The 19,590-nt window shown below is 35.6% G+C and overlaps 1 protein-coding gene across 6 annotated transcripts in view; it reads right to left on the bottom strand.

Moving 5' to 3' along the window:
- Window positions 1-19,590, bottom strand: part of FAM185A (family with sequence similarity 185 member A) — a 91,239-nt gene that overhangs the window by 48,306 nt on the left and 23,343 nt on the right. For all 6 annotated transcript variants that reach the window (XM_064575388.1, XM_045864834.3, XM_045864836.3 and 3 more), the window contains one exon: window positions 14,325-14,366. In XM_064575388.1, the coding sequence (XP_064431458.1) occupies window positions 14,325-14,366 (42 nt within the window). The remainder of the gene's footprint in view (window positions 1-14,324; window positions 14,367-19,590) is intronic.

Here is a 19,590-nt window from a genome sequence, read left to right as displayed (position 1 = left end):
AAGAAAGAAGGAAAGAAGGAAAGGAAAGAGAAGGAAGAAAGAAAGAAAGAAAGAAAAGAAAGAAAGAAAGAAAGAAAGAGAAGAAAGAAGAAAGAAAGAAAAGAAAGAAAGAAAGGAAAGGAAAGGAAAGGAAAGAAAGAAAGAAAGAAGAAAAGAAAGGAGAAAGAAAGGAGAAAGAAAGGAGAAAAGAAAGAAAGAAAGAAAGAAAGAAAGAAAGAAAGAAAGAAAGAAAGAAAGAAAGAAAGAAAGGAAAGAAAGGAAAGAAAGAAAGAAAGAAAGAAAGAAAGAAAGAAAGAAAGAAAGAAAGAAAGAAAGAAAGAAAGGCATCCAAATCGGTAACAAGTCAAACTTTCACTCTTTGCAGATGATATGATACTTCATGTGGAAAACCCAAACCCCAAAACTGCTAGAACTCATACAGGAATTCAGTAAAGTGGCAGGATATAAAATCAATGCACAGAAGTCAGTGGCATTTCTATACACCAACAACAAGACAGAAGAATGAGAAATTAAGGACTCGATCCCATTTACAATTGCACCCAAAACCATAAGATACCTAAGAATAAATCTAACCAAAGAGGCAAAGAATCTGTACTCAGAAAACTATAAAATACTCATGAAAGAAATTGAGGAAGACACAAAGAAATGGAAAAATGTTCCATGCTCATGAATTGGAAGAACAAATATTGTGAAGATATCAATGCTACCTAGAGCAATCTACACATTTAAAGCAATCCCTATCAAAATACCATCCACTTTTTTCAAAGAAATGGAACAAATAATCCTAAAATTTGTATGGAACCAGAAAAGACCCCAAATAGCCAGAGGAATGTTGAAAAAGAAAACCAAAGCCAGTGGCATCACAATTCCGGACTTCCAGCTCTATTAGAAAGCTGTCATCATCAAGACAGTATGGTACTGGCACAGAAACAGACACATAGATCAATGGAACAGAATAGAGAGCCCAGAAATGGACCCTCAACTCTATGGTCAACTAATCTTCAACATAGCAGGAAAGACTGTCCAATGGAAAAAAGACAGTCTCTTCAACAAATGGTGTTGGGAAAATTGGACAGCCACAGGCAGAAGAATGAATGAAACTGGACCATTTCCTTACACCACACACTAAAATAGACTCCAAATGGTTGAAAGACCTAAACGTGAGACAGGAGTCCATCAAAATCCTAGAGGAGAACACAGGCAGCAACCTCTTCAACCTCAGCTGCAGCAACTTCTTCCTAGAAACATTGCCAAAGGCAAGGGAAGCAAGGGCAAAAATGAACTATTGGTACTTCATCAAGATAAAAAGCTTTTGCATAGCAAAAGAGACAGTTGACAAAATCAAAAGACAACCTACAGAATGGGAGAAGATATTTGCAAATGACATATCAGATAAAGGGCTAGTATCCAAAATCTATAAAGAACTTATCAAACTCAACACCCAAAGAACAAAGAATCCAATCAAGAAATGGGCAGAAGACATGAATAGACATTTTTCCAAAGAAGACATCCAAATGGCCAACAGACACATGAAAAAGTGCTCAACATTGCTTGGCATCAGGGAAATCCAAATCAAAACCTCAATGAGATACCACCTCACACCAGTCAGGATGGCTAAAATTAACAAGTCAGGAAATGACAGATGTTGGCGGGGATGCGGAGAAAGGGGAACCCTCCTACACCGTTGGTGGGAATGCAAGCTGGTGCAGCCACTCTGGAAAACAGTATGGAGGTTCCTCAAAAAGTTGAAAATAGAGCTACCGTACGAACCAGCAATTGCACTACTGGGTATTTACCCCAAAGATACAAATGTAGGGACCTAAAGGGGTACGTGCACCCCGCTGTTTATAGCAGCAATGTCCACAATAGCCAAACTATAGAAAGAGCCAAGACGTCCATCTACAGATGAATGGATAAAGAAGATGTGGTATATCTATATACAATGGAATATTATGCAGCCATCAAACGGAATGAAATCTTGCCATTTGCAACAACGTGGATGGAACTGGAGGGTATTATGCTGAGCAAAATAAGTCAATCAGAGAAATATGTATATCATATGATCTCACTGATATGAGGAATTCTTAATCTCAGGAAACAAACAGGGTTGCTGGAGTGGTGGGGGGTGGGAGGGATGGGGTGGCTGGGTGATGCACATTGGGGAGGGTATGTGCTATGGTGAGCGCTGTGAATTGTGTAAGACTGTTGAATCACAGACCTGTACCTCTGAAACAAATAATATATTATATTAAAAAAAAAAGAAGAAGACAGTAGGAAGGGAAACATGAAGGGGGGAAATTGGAGAGGTAGACGAACCATGAGAGACTATGGACTCTGAAAAACAAACTGAGGGTTCTAGAGGGGAGGGGGTGGGGGGATGGGTTAGCCTGGTGATGGGTATTAAAGAGGGCACGTACTGAATGGAGCACTGGGTGTTATATTCAAACAGTGAATCATGGAATACTACATCAAAAACTAATGATGTAATGTATGGTGATTAACATAATGAAATAAAAAAAAATCAATTTTGGACAAGGATCTGGTTGGTCTCATAGAGACCACTGAGTTATCCTCGAAAATCATACATACAGTAGAGAAAAAACTGATGTTAACTACTAGCTAATCACCACATACAATGAAAAACTGAGATATTTGTAATATACATTTAGCTAACAGCAGAGAATAACAACTACTTGAAAGGTTAGAATTCTAAACTTTCAGATAAAGGGAGAATTCTTTTAAATCAGGCAAACATGTTCAGAAAGTTCTTCTGAATTTTTACCATTTTACTTCGTTTCAACATGTAGATAGTAAGGAACAGCAACACAAAAGATATTTCTTCATTTCTGCAACTTAATTCCTACACTTCCAAAACTACACTAATTACAAGAACAAGGAACCGATTTCACAAACAGGACATAAAGGATTTGCAAATGCAGAACTGTAAGGTCATTTTAAGTAAAGTTTTCTAAGTATCCTGCCTAGGTATTCTGTATTAGGAGGGAATATTAGGAAGCTGGGCTTACGAGGGACACACAAGGCAAGCCACCCCACCTTCTGCTCCAAACATGAAGATATTCTTTTTTTAAAGATAAAATTAGCAGTACATAGCTTCTGGCAGTGCCTTCCAGAAGAGGCAACATAGGGCAGAGAAAGTAAAGCTAGGTAAGCAACTCTATTAGTAATCCAATCCTACTGTTATCTATTACCAAGCTTTGCTTTCTACTGTTGTCTCATTTTATTTTATTTTTAAAGATTTATTTAATTATTTGAGAGAGAGAGAGAGCACACTCATGAGCGGTGGGAGAGGCAGAGGTTGAGAATCTTCAAGCAGACTCCACACTGAGGGCAGATCCAACGGGGGCCTCTATTGCATGACCCATGAGATCATGACCTGAGCCAGAACCAAGAGTCAGGTGCCCAACTGACTGAGCTACCCAGGTGTCCCTGTTGACTCATTTTAAATGGATGATCTGGTAATTCCAGAAAAAAGACATTATTTTTTAAAATATGAGTCCAAGGAAAATCACGGTTTTGATATACACAATCAAATTTTTTATAGCACTCAGCTTCTGAGAGAGAGTGTTATGGAAATTAGGAAGAACAGGGTTTGGGGAGGTAGATTATAATGTGTATACAACATCCAAATGACTGATGAGATTACTTAAGAACCTGATCAATTATATTATCTAAACTCCTTTTACCTGAATTATAAATATTCTTCTTAATAAAAGAATCATGGGAAAAATTTTCTTGAAATCAGATAGAACAATACCTAAATCATCTCAAGTGATGATTCTAATATTCTAAACTTGATAATATTATATAACTTTTTCTCAACACCCATTCCAATATTTTGAAGCCTCTGCTATTCTAATAAATTTCCTCTCAAATTCCTACAAATCACTTTTTATTTCTTTATAACTAACTTGCTTTTGCTAATCTCAATTCCTCAAAATCCAAGTTACTCAGTAGACTTTAATTAGGTTATCATGGCAGAGTAGCCTTCAACTTTCTCCGGCAAACCTTTTATGAAAAACACAAGCCAAGCATTAGGAAACTTCAAATAAACATTATGCTTATCGCCTTTGGGATTAAGGCATCATATCCAAAATTTCACCAGACTCATGACAACAATGGTTTTTAGGCTCTATAGCAGGGATGGCAAACTACAGCCACCCTCCTATTTTTATTAATGAAGTTTTACTGAAACATAGACACATCCATTTGTTTGTGTAGTAATCAACACAAAATTTAATTCTGTTTAAGACAAAGAGATTTACCAATTTACTGAAATTAGTTCTTTTCCTAAGGCCTTAGTAGTATACAGATAGATATTAAATTCTTGCTTATAGAAATGAAAAAAGTTGTCTTAGGGCAGTTCTAACTTTTCACTGACCCTGACTGTTCACTATTTTCTAAGGGTAATAGAGATGCTTCCACCAGATTTATTAAAGTGAGAAATAGCACATTATCAAGTATATAACTAGGACTTTGAGGACTTGCTTAGATTATGTCACCACATTTTTGTTTGTTTAACCTCCTAAGCTGTATGTTCCTATTAAACAAAAAATTAGCAGTGTTTGTTTGCTTATAAAGGAGCACAAGTGGGTTCTTGAAAAATTGTATGATATCTCCTGCTCCGGGTGTCAGCAGAAATGGGATGTATTTCCACATATTAGTAACTTTTAGGTCCAGATATATTCAAAGTAAAAAACCTATAACAGGACCCAAACAACTTTGAATTCAAGTTTTGGATAATTTTTGCTGTGTTCTGCCCTCTCCTCTTTTCCCTCCTTACCTTTTCTGATTTAATACTCACTATAAGTGTACACATATGAAATAACAGTACAATGTTTTATTTTGTTTTTTTCGTTTAATAAAATGTCAAGGGGTGCCTAGGTGGCTCCGTCGGTCAAGTGTCTGTCTTTGGCTCAGGTCATGATCCCAGGACCCTGGGATTGAGCCCCGCATTGGGCTCCCTGCTCAGTGGGGACTCTGCTTCTCCCTCTCCCTCTGCTGCTGTCAAATAAATAAATAAAATCTTAAAAAAAAAAAAAAGGAACAATATTATATATGTGTACTAGTTATTTCTCTTGTGAACTGCTTGTTCATGTTTGTCCATGTTGTCATTGAGTGTTCCTTTTATTTTCATTTGTCATAAACGCATACACACACACCCCTATGTGTGTGTATGGATATATATCAGATAACTTTCTAGTTTGTTACTTGTCTTTTATCTGGATTTATATTTTATTTATACTTAAAAAAAAAATCAGCCAACTGAGAATTATGTACCCAGTGATAATATTCTTCAAAAAGAAGACAAAATAGGGCACTTGGGTGGCTCAGTTGGTTAAGGCTCTGACTCTTGACTTTTTTTTAATTTTTATTTTTATTTATTTATTTATTTGACAGAGAGACACAGTGAGAGAGGGAAAACAAGCAGGGGGAGCGGGAGAGGGAGAAGCAGGCTTCCTGCTGAGCAGGGAGCCCGATGCGGGGCTCAATCCCATGACCCTGGGATCATGATTCCAGCTGAAAGCAGACGCTTAACCGACTGAGCCACCTGGGTGCCCCCTGACTCTTGACTTTGAATCAGGTCATGATCTCAGGGTTGTGAGATCAAGCTCTGCGTTGAGCTCCATGCTAGCCATGGAGCCTCTTAAGATTCTCTCTCTCCTTCTCCTTCAGCCCCTCCCTCTCTAAGAAAAACAAACAACAAACAAGCAAACCCAAGAAGGCAAAAATAAAGACATTTTTAGATTAAAGAAAACTAAGAGAATTCGTTGTTAGCAGACCTAGACTATAACAAATGCTAAGGAAATGATACCAGTAGTAAACTCTTATCTTCAGGAAGAAATGAAGAATACTGGAAATGGTAAATATATCTAGGAAATAGAATACTAGGAAAAAAATTATTTTCCCTCTTAAATTCTTTAAGATACATGTGATAGGGACGCCTGGGTGGCTCAGTTGGTTAAGCATCTGCCTTCAACTCAGGTCATGATCTCAGGGTCCTGGAATAAAGTCCTGCATTGGGCGGGGTGGGGGGGGCACGCCTGGGTGGCTCAGTCATTAAGTGTCTGCCTTTGGCTCAGGTCATGATCCCAGGGTCCTGGGATTGAGCCCCGCATTGGGCTCTCTGCTCAGAGGGAAGCCTGCTTCTCCCTTTACCACTCCCCCTGCTTGTGTCCCCCTCTCACTGTGCCTCTCTCTGTCAAATAAATAAAATCTTAAAAAAAAAAAAAAAAAGTCCTGCATTGGGCTCCTTGCTCAACAGGGAGCCTGCTTCTTCCTCTGCCTGCTGCTCCCCCTGCTGTGCTGTCTCTCTGACAAATAGATAAATAAAATCTTAAAAAAAAATACATGATATTATATGTGATAATATAAAGCAAAAATATCAGTATATTAAAGGATTTATAATTTATGTTGGTGTTAAGACAACCTATACTACAAAGGACAGGAGTACGTAAATGAATCTATTTGACATAATATGAAGTGGCATAATATTAATTCTAAATAGACTGTGAAAAGTTAAGTTTCTATACTGAAATCACTAGAAACTGCTAAAAAGTAATGCAAAAAGGTATAGCTAAAAAGTCAAAAGGAAAATTAAAATGAATTCTGAAATACATTGAATTAATGCAAAAAGAAGAAAAAGAACAAAAAATAGAAGAGACAAAATAAAATAAAGTGGTATATCCATATCCAACCATATCAATAATTATATTAAATGTTAATGGACTACACCCTCCAATTAAAAGACAAAGATTTTGCAAAATGAACTTTAAAAGTTAAGTGCCAACCATGTTGTTTACAAAAGATGCTTTTTAAACATAAAGATAGATTGAGAGTAAATGAATAGAAAAATATACCATGCTAACATTAAGCATAAGAAGGCAAGAGTGCTTTTATTATTACTAATATTAAGCATAAGAAGGAAGAGTGTTTTTATCATTAGATGAAGTTAATTCAGGACAGAGAGTATTACTTGAGATAAAGCAGGGCATTTTATAATGACAAAAGGGTTAATTCATCAGGAAACCATAACAATCATGAATATGAATATCATAAATAACAGGGATTCAAAAGCTAAATGAAAGCTGACAGAATTCATTGAAAAATTTGACACTTCTCTCTCAGCAACTGATAGAACTAAACAACAAAAATAATTTATTATATTATACACTCATTTCAAAGGCATGTGATATGAAAATTTACAAAATAAAACCATATGCTGGGTGATAAAATAAATTGCAATAAATGTAAAAACAACAACAACAACCCTGAAATCACACAAAGTATTTTCTCTGACCAGAATGGAATTTAATTAGAAATCAATAAAATAAGAGATCTATAAAAATCTTAAATATATGAAAATTCAATAACAGACTTCTATGGATCAAAGAAGAAGTGAAAAGTAAAATTAAAAATCCTCTAAAGGATGATTTTTAAAAATGCAACATTTCATAGAACTAGAACAAAAAATCCTAAAATATGTATGGAACCACAAAAGACCCCTAGTAAAGCCAAACAGTCTTTAAAAAGAAAAGCAAAACTTCAGGTATCACAATTCTAGACTTTAAGTTATATTACAAATCTGTAGTAATCAAATAGTATGGTACTGGCACAAAAACAGACACATAGATCAATGGAACAGAATAGAAAGCCCAGAAATAAACCCACAATTATACAGCCAATTAATCTTCAACAAAACTAGAAAGAATATCCGATGGGAAAAATACAGTCTCTTCAGTAAATGGTGTTGAGAAAACAGGACAGCTACATGCAAAAGAATGAAATCGGACCACTTTCTTACACCAAACACAAAAACAAATTCCAAATGAATGAAAGACCTAAATGTAAGACCTGAAACCATGAAAATCCTAGAAGGGAGCACAAGCAGTAATTTCTCTCACGTCAGCTGTAGCAACATTTTTGTAGATATGTCTCCTGAGGCAAGGGAAATAATAAAAAATTAAACTATTGGGACTACATCAAAATAAAAAGCTTCTGCACAGCAAAGGAAACAACCAATAAAACTAAATGGCAACCTACTGAATGAGAGAAGATATTTGCAAATGACTTACCCAATAAAGAGTTAGTATCCAAAATATATAGAGAACTTCTACAATCCAACACCAAAAACACAAATAATCCATTCTTCTGTCCATTAAAAATGGGCAGAAGACATGAACAGACACTTCTTCAAACAAGACATCCAGATGGCCACCGGACACATGAAAAGATGCTCAACATCATTATCAGGAAAATGCAAATCAAAAGCACAATGAGATAATCACCTCATACCTGTCAGAATGGCTAAAATAAAAAACACAAGAAACAACAAGTAATGGTGAGGATATAGAGAAAAAGGAACTCTCTTGCACTGTCAGTGGGAATGCAAACTGGTGCAGGCACTGTGGAAGACAGTGCAGAGGTTCCTCAAAAAATTAAAAATAGAGCTACTATATGATCCATCAATCACACTAGTAGGTATTTACCCAAAGAATATGAAAACACTAATTCTAAGGGATATATACACACTACACATCCCCGTGTTTAGTGCAGCATTATTTACAGAAGCTAAATTATGGAAGCAACCCAAATGTCCATCAACAGATGGATAAAGAAGATATGGTATACAATAGAATATTATCCAACCATAAAAAAGAATGAAATCTTACCATTTGCAACAACATGGTTGGAGCTAAAGAGTATTATGCTAAGTGAGATAAGTCAGTCAGAGAAAGACAAATAGATGATTTCACTCATATGTGGAATTTAGACAAAAAAAAAAAAAAGAAACAAAGAAAAAAGACATGTAAAAACAGACTCTTAACTATACAGAACAAACTGATGCTAACAAGAGGGGAGATAGGTGGAGGGATTGGTGAAATAGGTGAAGGTAATTAAGAGTACACTTGCCATGACGAGCACTTAGTAATACATGGAATTACTGAATCACTATATTGTACACATAAAACTTATTAAAGAAATCTTGCCACTTGCAACAAGGATGGATCTATGTTGGATCCATACATGGACCTAGGTAAAGAAAAAAAAAAGAGAGACAAACCAAGAAATAGACTCTTCATTATAGAGAACAAACTGATGGTTACCAGAGGGGAGGTCTGTGGAGGTATGGGTGAAATAGGTCATGGAAATTGAGGGCCCTTGTCATGATGAGTACTGGGTGATGTATGAAATTGTTAAATCACTATATTGTACAGGTGAAACTAATTTAACACTACATGTTAACTACACTGGAATTAGAATAAAAACTTAATTAAAAAACACTAATTAAAAGGTATATATGCACCCCTATGTTTACTGAAGCATTATTTACAATAGCCAAATTATAGAAGAAAAAAAAATTGCAACATTTCAAAATGTGGGGAATACACTGCTTTTAACAGACTTGTAATTTAAATGCTAATATTAACAAAGAAAATCCCCCAAATAAAAAAAAAAGTCTACAATCAATGACCTAATGTTTTACCTGAAGAAGCTAGAAAAAGAAGAGCAAGGAAACTCAAAGTAAATAAAAGAACATAATAAAGAGAAGAAATCAATCAATACATTAGAACAATAGAGATACTAAGTGAAAAGTTGATTCTTTGAAACAATTAGCAAAATTATAAAGTCTAGCTGTATTAATCAAGAAAAAGAGAATACAAGTATCAATATCAGGAATGAAGAGGAAAGAAGTATCCCTATACAGGGCGCCTGGGTGGCTCAGTAGTTAAGCGTCTGCCTTCAGCTCAGGTCATGGTCCCAGGGTCCTGGGATCGAGCCCCGCATCGGGCTCCCTGCTCGGCGGGAAACCTGCTTCTCCCTCTCGCACTCCCTCTGCTTGTGTTCCCTCTCTCGCTGTGTCTCTCTCTGTCAAATAAATAAATAAAACCTTAAAAAAAAGAAAGCCCTATACAACCTATAGGCATAAAAAGGAGTATAAGGGAATACTTTGCACGACATTATGTGAACAAATTTGACAATTTGATAAAATAGACAAATTTCTTGAAAATACCACTTACCAAATGTAAAACCAGATAAAACAGAAAGTATTAATACAATAATAAAATATCTATTAACTTATATAGTCACTTGATTTTAGACAAAGATGCTGAAATAATACATTGGAGAATGAAAGATTTTTCAACAAATGGTGATGTAATAACTAGAACATCCATATGGGGAAAAAAATCTTGATTCCTAACTCACACTAAACACAAAAAATTAGAGATAGATCAAAGGTGAAAGCAAAAATTGTAAAGGTACTAGAGGAAAACAAGAGAACAGCTTTATGATTGAAGGCAGAACAAAGATTTCTCAGGACACAGAAATCAGTAACCATAAAAATAATCGGTAAATCAGACTTCATCAAAATAGAAATCTTTCCATCAAAATACACTATTAAGAAAATGAACAGGCAAGCCACAGACTGAGCGGAAATATGGAAACACAATATCTGACAAAGGGTTGTTCCCAGAATATATAAACAACTCCTCCAATTCAATAATAAAAAGACAAATAATCCAATTGAAAAATAAATGGGCAAAAGATCTGAACAAAACTTCAAAAAGAAAGATATACTAATAACCAATAAGCACATGAAAAAGTACTGAACATCATTAGTCACCAGGGAAATGTAAATTATACCACAGGAAAACCACTGTACACACACCAGAATGGGTAAAATTAAAAGACTGATAATAAAAATGTTGGTGAGGATGTGGAACAATTAGAATTCTCATACACTATAGAATGAAGTGTAAAATATAACTTTGGGGAAAAGACTGGTAGTTTATCATGCATACTCAAATCAGCAATTCTATTCCTAGGCATTTACCCTAGAGGAGAAAAATACATACATATAAATGTGTATGTATTTTTATATATACATATGTATATTTTATATACATATATATATATAATCCATAGCTCTCCATAAAATGACTTGTCTAAGAACGTTCATAGAAAATTTGTTTACAATTGCCAAAAACTAGACACAGCCCAGGTATCCATCAACAGAATAAACAAATTAAGCTTTCTATTTGCCTGCTTCAACTTCTACACCCTTTGGTACATTACAGAACAACATCTTGGTTGCTCTTTTAAAATGTAAATTATATATTACTCCCCTGCTAACACCTGTTGTAGTTGGAATTAAGTCCCTATTCTTACAATGTCTATAAAGTCCTATGATCTAGCCCTCACTTAGCTCATCTCCCACGACTCTCCCCAAGTTCTCCTTCTATACCTTGAAAATGTAGATTCATTCCATTTTCAGGGCTTACACTGGCTTTTCCTCTATCTGGGGAGCTTTGCATCCAGAATTTTACGAGCCTCTTTCCCATTATTCTGGCTTTAGTTCAAATATCCCTTCTTCAGACCCTCCCTGATTGCTAAATGCAGTAGCTTTCTTTTCCCTACTCTCTATCCCATTTCCCTCTCTTACTTATTCATTGCACAATCTGAAGTTACCTTTGGTTATTTACATGCTTATTGTCTTTCCTCTCAGGCCAAAGGTGAGCATGGAGACTATGTCTTGTTGATCATAATATTCCCTAGTACCTAAAAGAGTTCCTGATAGAGAGTAGGTACTCAATAAACAGATGTTGACTAATTACTGCTATACTCAAGATTGTTTTCAAACATTAACACAATGTTGAGAGCAGTAGAGACGTAATTTATATCTTTCTTCCGAAGTCTTAATAGAGATATTGAAAGAAATAAAGGAATATATGAAATGAATATTTCCTTCACAATTAAGGTTAAAACATAGTGGCTTACTAGTTTTATATTATAGATAATAAACCGGAAGAGGAAAGAGAAGGATAGTTTATTGAATAACTATCATTCATTGGGCTGTACTTTAGACCGCTGACCCTTGAACAACACAGGTTTGAACTGTTGAGTCCACTCATAAGTGGATTTTTTTGCACAAATATACAGTACCGTACTATACATCTATTTTCTCTTCCTTATGATTTTCTTAACATTTCTTTTCTCTTGCTTACTTTATTATAATAATACAGTATTTAATATATATAACATAGAAAATATGTGTTAATTGACAGCTTGTATTATTGGTTAAGGCCTCTGGTCAACAGTAGGCTATTAGTACTACGTTATTTAATATCTTCACAACCTTGTGTATATAAGTGGTATCCATTTTATGTGTAAAAATGCAAACTCAGAGAGGCTAATTTGATCAGAGTCACACAGCTAATAGGTGGTAGGACCGAAATTCACAGTCAAATCTACTTCTAAAGTCCATGTTTTTCCATACTACAACAGATCAAAATATGGTAACTTAACAAATGCATACATTTTCTCTTATTTTAAGAGATTCTTCCAAAATAAAACCCCAAATTTATCAACCATGTTTATAAAATAAGAATTCAACCTTTATTTACCTTCACATATTTGTGGATTTTTAAGAACCTAAAACTGACACAATTTATGTTTTGCTAAAGAAAATTATAAAGGTCATTAACTACTTCTATAATTGTGGTCAATTATATTTCTTTCTTTTTTTTTTAAGATTTATTTATTCATTTGAGAGAGAGCGAGCAAGAGAGAGCGAGAGCATGCACACATGTGAGGGGAGAGGCAGAGGGAAAGACTCTCCAAGCAGATTCCCTGCCAACCACGGAGCCCAACACAGGGCTCTATCCTACGACCCTAAGGATCACCACCCGAGCCAAAACCAAGAGTTGGACGTTCAATCGACTGAGCCACCCAGGCACCCTTATAATTTTCTTAACAGTGGACTCAGGTCATTTTCTTTGAGTGGACAGAGATTTATCTAAGAAAAAAAAAACATTTTGTCTGAAAATCCCTCTAGTACTTAACAGTGGGAAAAAGAAAAAGTTCATATAGAAAATTAAAAAGAATTCATAATGTTAATCATTCATACAGAATTTGAAACCATCTTCAAATATATACATTACTGCTATTACGATTCTTTTCCAGTATGGATAAATAACCATTTATTTCCAATTTTAGAGAGAATGGTTTTCCATTTATGTTCCCATATTTACATCCAAGAATAACACTAGCATTATTGTATTATATCATATTACAAGTATTCCTCAAATTCATATCTGCCTAAAGGGCCTTCTAGTTGGTAGTGAAATTCCCTGTGCCTCCCAATTTGCAACATTCTCCTCCTTTTCCTCCCTTGCCTTATTGCTACAAACTCTGCCCATGTCTAGCATTTTCTCTCCCCAGAGAGCTCAGCTTCTCACCACTGTACCTTTTTGCTCACACTAGAAATTTCCCTTACCATCCCTAGATGTGTCCTCTGATGAAATGGCCTGAACAGTCAACAGTAAGCTTGATTTCCCACCGGAAACAGGTAAATCCTTCTGTCATGTCTTAGTTAATATGATTTAAAACTATCACTTAAGAAGCCTTTATTTTCAACTTAATCTCTCACTGAACAAAAATGTTTCAATCTCTTGAAAATTTTTAAAAAGATATTACTTTAAGCCAGAAAATTCAGGAATGATGGTGAAAAGGACTATTGAACATGCTCACTGTTTCAATCAGTACAAAGAAAGGAAAAATGTAAAACATCAAAAGGACAAAGCCAGGAGGCCCTGGGCGTTCGTACTGGCAATAAGCCACAGCTTCCCCACAAAGATCTTAGTTTCCCATCTCCACCCCCAACCCTCTAAGGCCTAAAAACCACCACCACTCTCAGGGTTTAGAATGCGCCTTTGCCTAATAGGTAAGCAGGTGCTACTTGGGACAGAGAAAAACTCTATCTAAACTATTTGGAAATCTGAACTTTTTCTACCACAGGCACAGCATCACATGTAGTGATGAGGTCTAAGGTACCATTAGCCACTATTAGTTCTGGCTTAGAATTAGAACAATAATAAAAATGACTATTATTTATTCAATCTTTACCATATGTCAGACACTGTGCTAAAGTACTTTATATATATGATCTCACTTCTTCCAATAACCCTATATGATAGGTACTTAACTACTATTTCTTTCAGATGTGGAAATGGAAGCACAGGGAAGTTATGTAATTAGCCCATGTATAGAAAGTGATGAAATCAGAATTCAAACTTTATTGATACCAAATCTATAATTAGACATTTATAGGATGATGAGTCAATGAATTTCTAGAAATAATTTTATGTATTCATACATTGGGTCTACCTATATTTGACTTGCATATCAGAATCCTATCGGGTTCATCAGCTAAACTTCAGATTTTATTTACCCTAATAAAATATCACAAATATAGCTATTTTTTAAAGGATGCAAAATTTACCAACCAGCAGCTTAGTACATACCTACTGTGATATTACCCATCTTGCTTTGTAATGTTATATTACCTGCAAAAGAAAAAAAAAAGACAATTTTATATATTAGGGATAATTTAGAAAGAAACTGTTATATAGTATTCTAAAACATGGTTGGAGATCCGTAATATTATTTAATAACATTGTTATTGTTGTTGGCAAATTTTCTCAGTATTACAAATCTAGTAAGAGATTTAGCTGCAACTCTGAAATAACTAGCTTTAGTCATCTATACAAACTCTCTTCCTCTATTCCACCTTAAGCTTCTCTAGCATAACTACAAAACAAACCACCATACTTTCTGTGAAACAGGAAAGAAAAATGATACTTCTATAACCCATAAATGAAAAAGTTACTTAAATGTACTTACTTAAATGTATTTTCAACATAAACATCACTATATTTATCAGATCACTCAAAACCAAATTTTGAACCAACTAACACTAAAATAATCTATGGAAAAAAGTTATTACTGTTGTTTTTCAGGTCACTCTGCCATGTCTATTAAAGTAGTTTCTGTGCCAAGAGTTACAGAGTTTGGGGCAGGAATAATGAACACACTGAAGTATGACTAGCAAAGAAAAAGGCTTCAGAGGTTCCTGTCTTTTGATGAAAATATACTTTTCCAGGACAAGAATAGGATATTGCAACCATTCTCCCCAGCCCCCTTTCCTCTAATACCAAAATTAGTAGGATTTTTCTTCATATGTGTATTTGTTTGTAGAATTACTCCTAGACCCATACTACCTATGTTTACTGCACTGAAAATGTAAGCAATGTTGCCTCTTCTACCATCATTCCAAAACTACATTAAGAAGTAAAGGAAATGCTTTTATCTCAGAAATAATCTAGGGTAAGTGGACTCATTTACTTAATTTCTTGCATCCCTGTAAATACTGACATGTATAAGTACCTGAGCAAAAGCAAACAAAACACTTGATTCATTTGTTCAACAGTTAGATGTACTTTGATTGCAAAAATCCCTCTAAAAGTCTTATATTCCATCATACTTCATTTGAGGATATGAACAAGGGGTACATTTGTGTATGGAGAAATTAAGCTCCTAAAATTATTTTCAAGTCTCAGTAAGTTACAAGGTTGTAAAGATTCTTTTAAATGTGTTATGTAAATATTATTTCACTGGTGTGCTCTAGACACTCTCTTCCAATTTTCAAATCCAGTAAATGCAGATTCACCATCACATGCAATTAGTGGCCAAAGATCACATAGCTTCTAAGATGGCTTTCAATGATCCCTGCCTCCTGGTATTCATGTCTTGTATAATTTCCTCCCATTATGTATAGGCTGTACCTAATAATTTGCTTTTAACACAGAAAATAAGGCAAAAGTGATGGGATGTTGCTTCCAAAATTAGGTTACAAAAAGATTCTGGTTTCTGTCTTGCTAGCCCTCTTCTGCTCTGAGGGAAGCCAGCTAGCCATGTTGTCAACTGCCCTATGAAAGAAGCCCACTAGGAAGGAACTAAAAAAGGCCTCTAGCCAACAGGATCTGACCTGAATTCTGCCAATAACCACAGGAATGAGCTAGGAAGCCGACTGTCCTTTGGTGGAACCTTCAAATGGACCCCACAGCCTGAGCTGACACTTTCATAACAACCTCATAAGAGGTCTTGAGGCAGAGGAGCCAGTTAAGCCACACCAAGATTCCTGACCCATTCGAACTATAAGACAATAAATGTTTGTTGCTTTCAGCTGCTAAGTTTTGAGGTAATTTGTTACACAGGAAGAAGTAACTAGTACAGATGTTGAAAGATGAAAGTGGGGTACTGCCATAATAAATACCTAAAAATGTAGGAGTAGCTTTGGAACTTGGCAGTGGGTAGAGGTTAGACAGATTTTGAGGAACATGTTACAGAAAGCTTAAATTGCCTTGAACAGACTGTTAGGAGAAAGCTGGACTTTGAGTATTCTTCCCACAAAGGCTCAAGAGGAAGTGAGGAAAATGTTTTTGGAAATTGGAGGAGGATTCTTGTTAAGTAGTTGTAGAAACTTAACAATGCCATTATCTTCAGTAATGTGGAAACTAGGAAATGTACCTTAACGAACATTTAAGTGATTTAACTAAGATTTCCAAGCAAAGTTAAAGTGTTGTGAGTGCTACCTATTTTTTTTTTTTGCCACTTATTGTAAAATGCAAAAGAAGAGAGATAAACTAAAGAAAGGACTGTTAAACAAACAAACAAACAAAACCAAGACACACATAGTTTTGAAAATTCTCAGCTTCTCAAGATGGCAAAAGATGTTAAAGTCAGGACTAGCTTCCCAACAAAGTTTGAATCCAGGGCATTGGCAGTACATGGTCTAAAAATGAAGCTGAGGGGTGACTGCAAAACCTCTTTTTAAGACCCCAGAAAGATCAAGAGTGGTACTTCACAGCACTAATCAATTATACAAAAAGTCCTTTAAAAAGATTAAAGGTGTGTTTCATAGATCCTCTCAAACAACAGACACTCTAGAAAGCTTGAGTACATTTTACCTCAATATCTCTGTAGAAGTCCACATTTTTTAAAGAGATTCTTAGACGTGGCTTTTATCTTATGGAATAAACCCCAACATGATTCAGAGGAGGCGGACAAAATTTTTGAGAGAATAACAACAGCAAACACTGCTAAACTGAACTGAAAGGAACAGTTACAGTACAAAGTAAAGAGACCACTGGGCTTCCAAAATTCTACGGTCAGGAAGCAGACTGAGAAAACCACTCAGATGCAAACACATGATATATTTCATGAAAAAGGAAGAATGACTCAAAGGGAGGACAAAAACTCAGAGGGCAAAGCCTGAAACCCTAAAGAATTATTCCCAGGCCTTTTGATATAATCAAGGAAACTCCAATGTTTGCCCACCCAAATTTCAAAATCACTATGGACCGGTGACCCCTTTGTGCCTCTCATTTTCCCACTTTTGAACAGGAAAGTCTATAGCAATTACCCTATACCTGTCCCATCAGTGTATGTTGGGTGTATAGGTGGTATGCATGGGGGTGGGAGGGGGGCTAGATAACTTGTCTCTTTAGGTCACAGGTCTTCAAATTCAGAGAAATTGTTCTTGAGGAATTGTACTTAAGCAACTATACTTGAAGAGCCTCACATACACCTTGATCTGATTTTGATGAAGAGATTCTGGACTGTGATGTGGTGCATAATGGGATGAGACTTTTAGGAAACTTGGAAGGAAGGGAGTGTATTCTGCATGTGGGAGGGACAGGAATCATTTGGGGGAGGGGCCAGAAGACAGCCTGGCCATCCAAAGCCTTATAGGATATCTGGGGAAATACACACATGAAAAGTTAAAATTTAGTATTTATAAATAATTATAAGTGAAAGTCATAAGCAAACAATATGTATTAGTCGCCACGGCCATTCAGAAGAGACTAAAATGACCTGATATGAACAAGGAGAATAGTCATAGTAGAAATATCACCAGAGCTGAGATTTGAAATATGGATAAAATTTGAATATGTTGAGGGGGAAGGATTTTCTGGGAAAAAGAATTACATAAACAAAGGTAAAAAGGCAGAACTACACATGCTAGGTTTAAATCATACAAATCAGTTAAACTGAAGCAATTAGACAAGTCTATGAGGATGGGGATCATGGTTTCTTATTTAGCATTTTATCCTAAAAGCGTAGTACAGTACCCAGTACATAGTCAACATTATTTTTTAAATGATTTTTTTTTTATTGATTTGAATGATTTTTAAATGTTCAAATTTAGTTTGGAAAAACAAGTGAAGAGCAACCTGTAGAAGAACCATGGGGTGCTAGTCTACTGACTTTATTATCCTAAATTGAAAGAGTCAGTGAAGAATTTTAAGATGGATAACAATAAGAAAACCATGCTTCAGGAGCACCTGGGTGGCTCAGTGAGTTAAGCATCTGCCTTCGGCTCAGGTCATGATCCCGGGGTCCTGGGATCGAGTCCTGCATCGAGCTCCTTGCTCAGCGGGGAGCCTGCTTCTCCCTCTGCCTGCCACTCTCCCTGCTTGTGCTCTCTCCCTCTCTCTCTCTGACAAATAAACAAATAAAATCTTAAAAAAGAAAGAAAGAAAGAAAACCATGCTTTAGGGAGTTTAATCTAGTGCAAAACAGGACTTCCACTCAGAATTCTCTTTATTGCTTCTACCTCCTGAACATTTCAAAAATAAGATGAAGTAGACCACTGATTTTTATGATTTTTAACTATTAGTAAAGAACTATGACAGTTTTATAGTCAGTCATTTAGCTAGTGAGTCCAGTCACTCACTCAGCAAGGCAAAAGAGCTTTATTATCTTATACTAGTCTCAATGAATTCTCTAAAAATTTGCTATTTTTTTAAATGAAAACATGGTCTTTCTCAAAAGCCATTCATTAGTGCTCATCATGAAAAGTAAAGTGATCTCAAAGAAAGTTATGGTTCCTATAGCCGTAAGACAGAAGTTTTAGATCTATTAAAGAATGAGGACTAGTTCATATTATAGTGGCACCTAGAGTCTCAGACTACATCTCTTTTGAATGTTAAGAATTCTATATAGTAAAAGCAGAGTGGAACAAGAAAAACTATGAAAATGAGGAATATTTATAAAGAATATTTCAAAATATTTTTGTCAATGCTAAACTTCTATTTTATTTTTTCAAAGATTTTATTTATTTGACAGAGAGAGACACAGAGAGAGAGGGAACACAAGTGGGGGGAGTGGGAGAGGGAGAAGCAGGCTTCCCGCTGAGCAGGGAGCCTGATGCGGGGCTCGATCCCAGGACCCTGGGATCATGACCTGAGCTGAAGGCAGATGCCTAACTGACTGAGCCACCCAGGCACCCCAGTGCTGAACTTTTAAAGGAATATACAAAAAATATAGTTTCAACTGGTATCAAAATATTTAGAAAACTCTACTCTAAACAGAAATATTCCAAAGTTGTTAGAATATACAAAATGGACCTCTTACTTTAAATACTTTGTGGAATAAGGCAGAATATTTAAAAGGACTCAACTCAACCAAATAGGCATTACTGGCACAGTTTTCTACATTTTGGTTCTACCTATTTCATCTCCAATCACTAAAAACAATAAGCAAATCAACTCTTTGAGAGGAGTGGATCTTCGTAAAAGCCTTCTCGCTAATAAAGCACATGCCATGTGGTCTGTAATAACTATGTGTGCTTACTCTACTCTCAAGTTATGCAACTTCTCCACAAACCCTAGTGTTTGAGAAAATATACTCCTTTTCTTAGCTAGTAATTCTTCATTCTAGTATGGT

The sequence above is a fragment of the Mirounga angustirostris genome, unplaced genomic scaffold, assembly GCF_029215605.1.
Source record: "Mirounga angustirostris isolate CCGP_5_RB_7025 unplaced genomic scaffold, mMirAng1.0.hap1 SCAF_12, whole genome shotgun sequence".
In the NCBI taxonomy this organism is placed as follows: Eukaryota; Metazoa; Chordata; class Mammalia; order Carnivora; family Phocidae; genus Mirounga; species Mirounga angustirostris.
The sequence above is the reverse complement of the archived record's forward strand: the minus strand, read 5'-3'. Positions and strand labels throughout refer to the sequence as shown.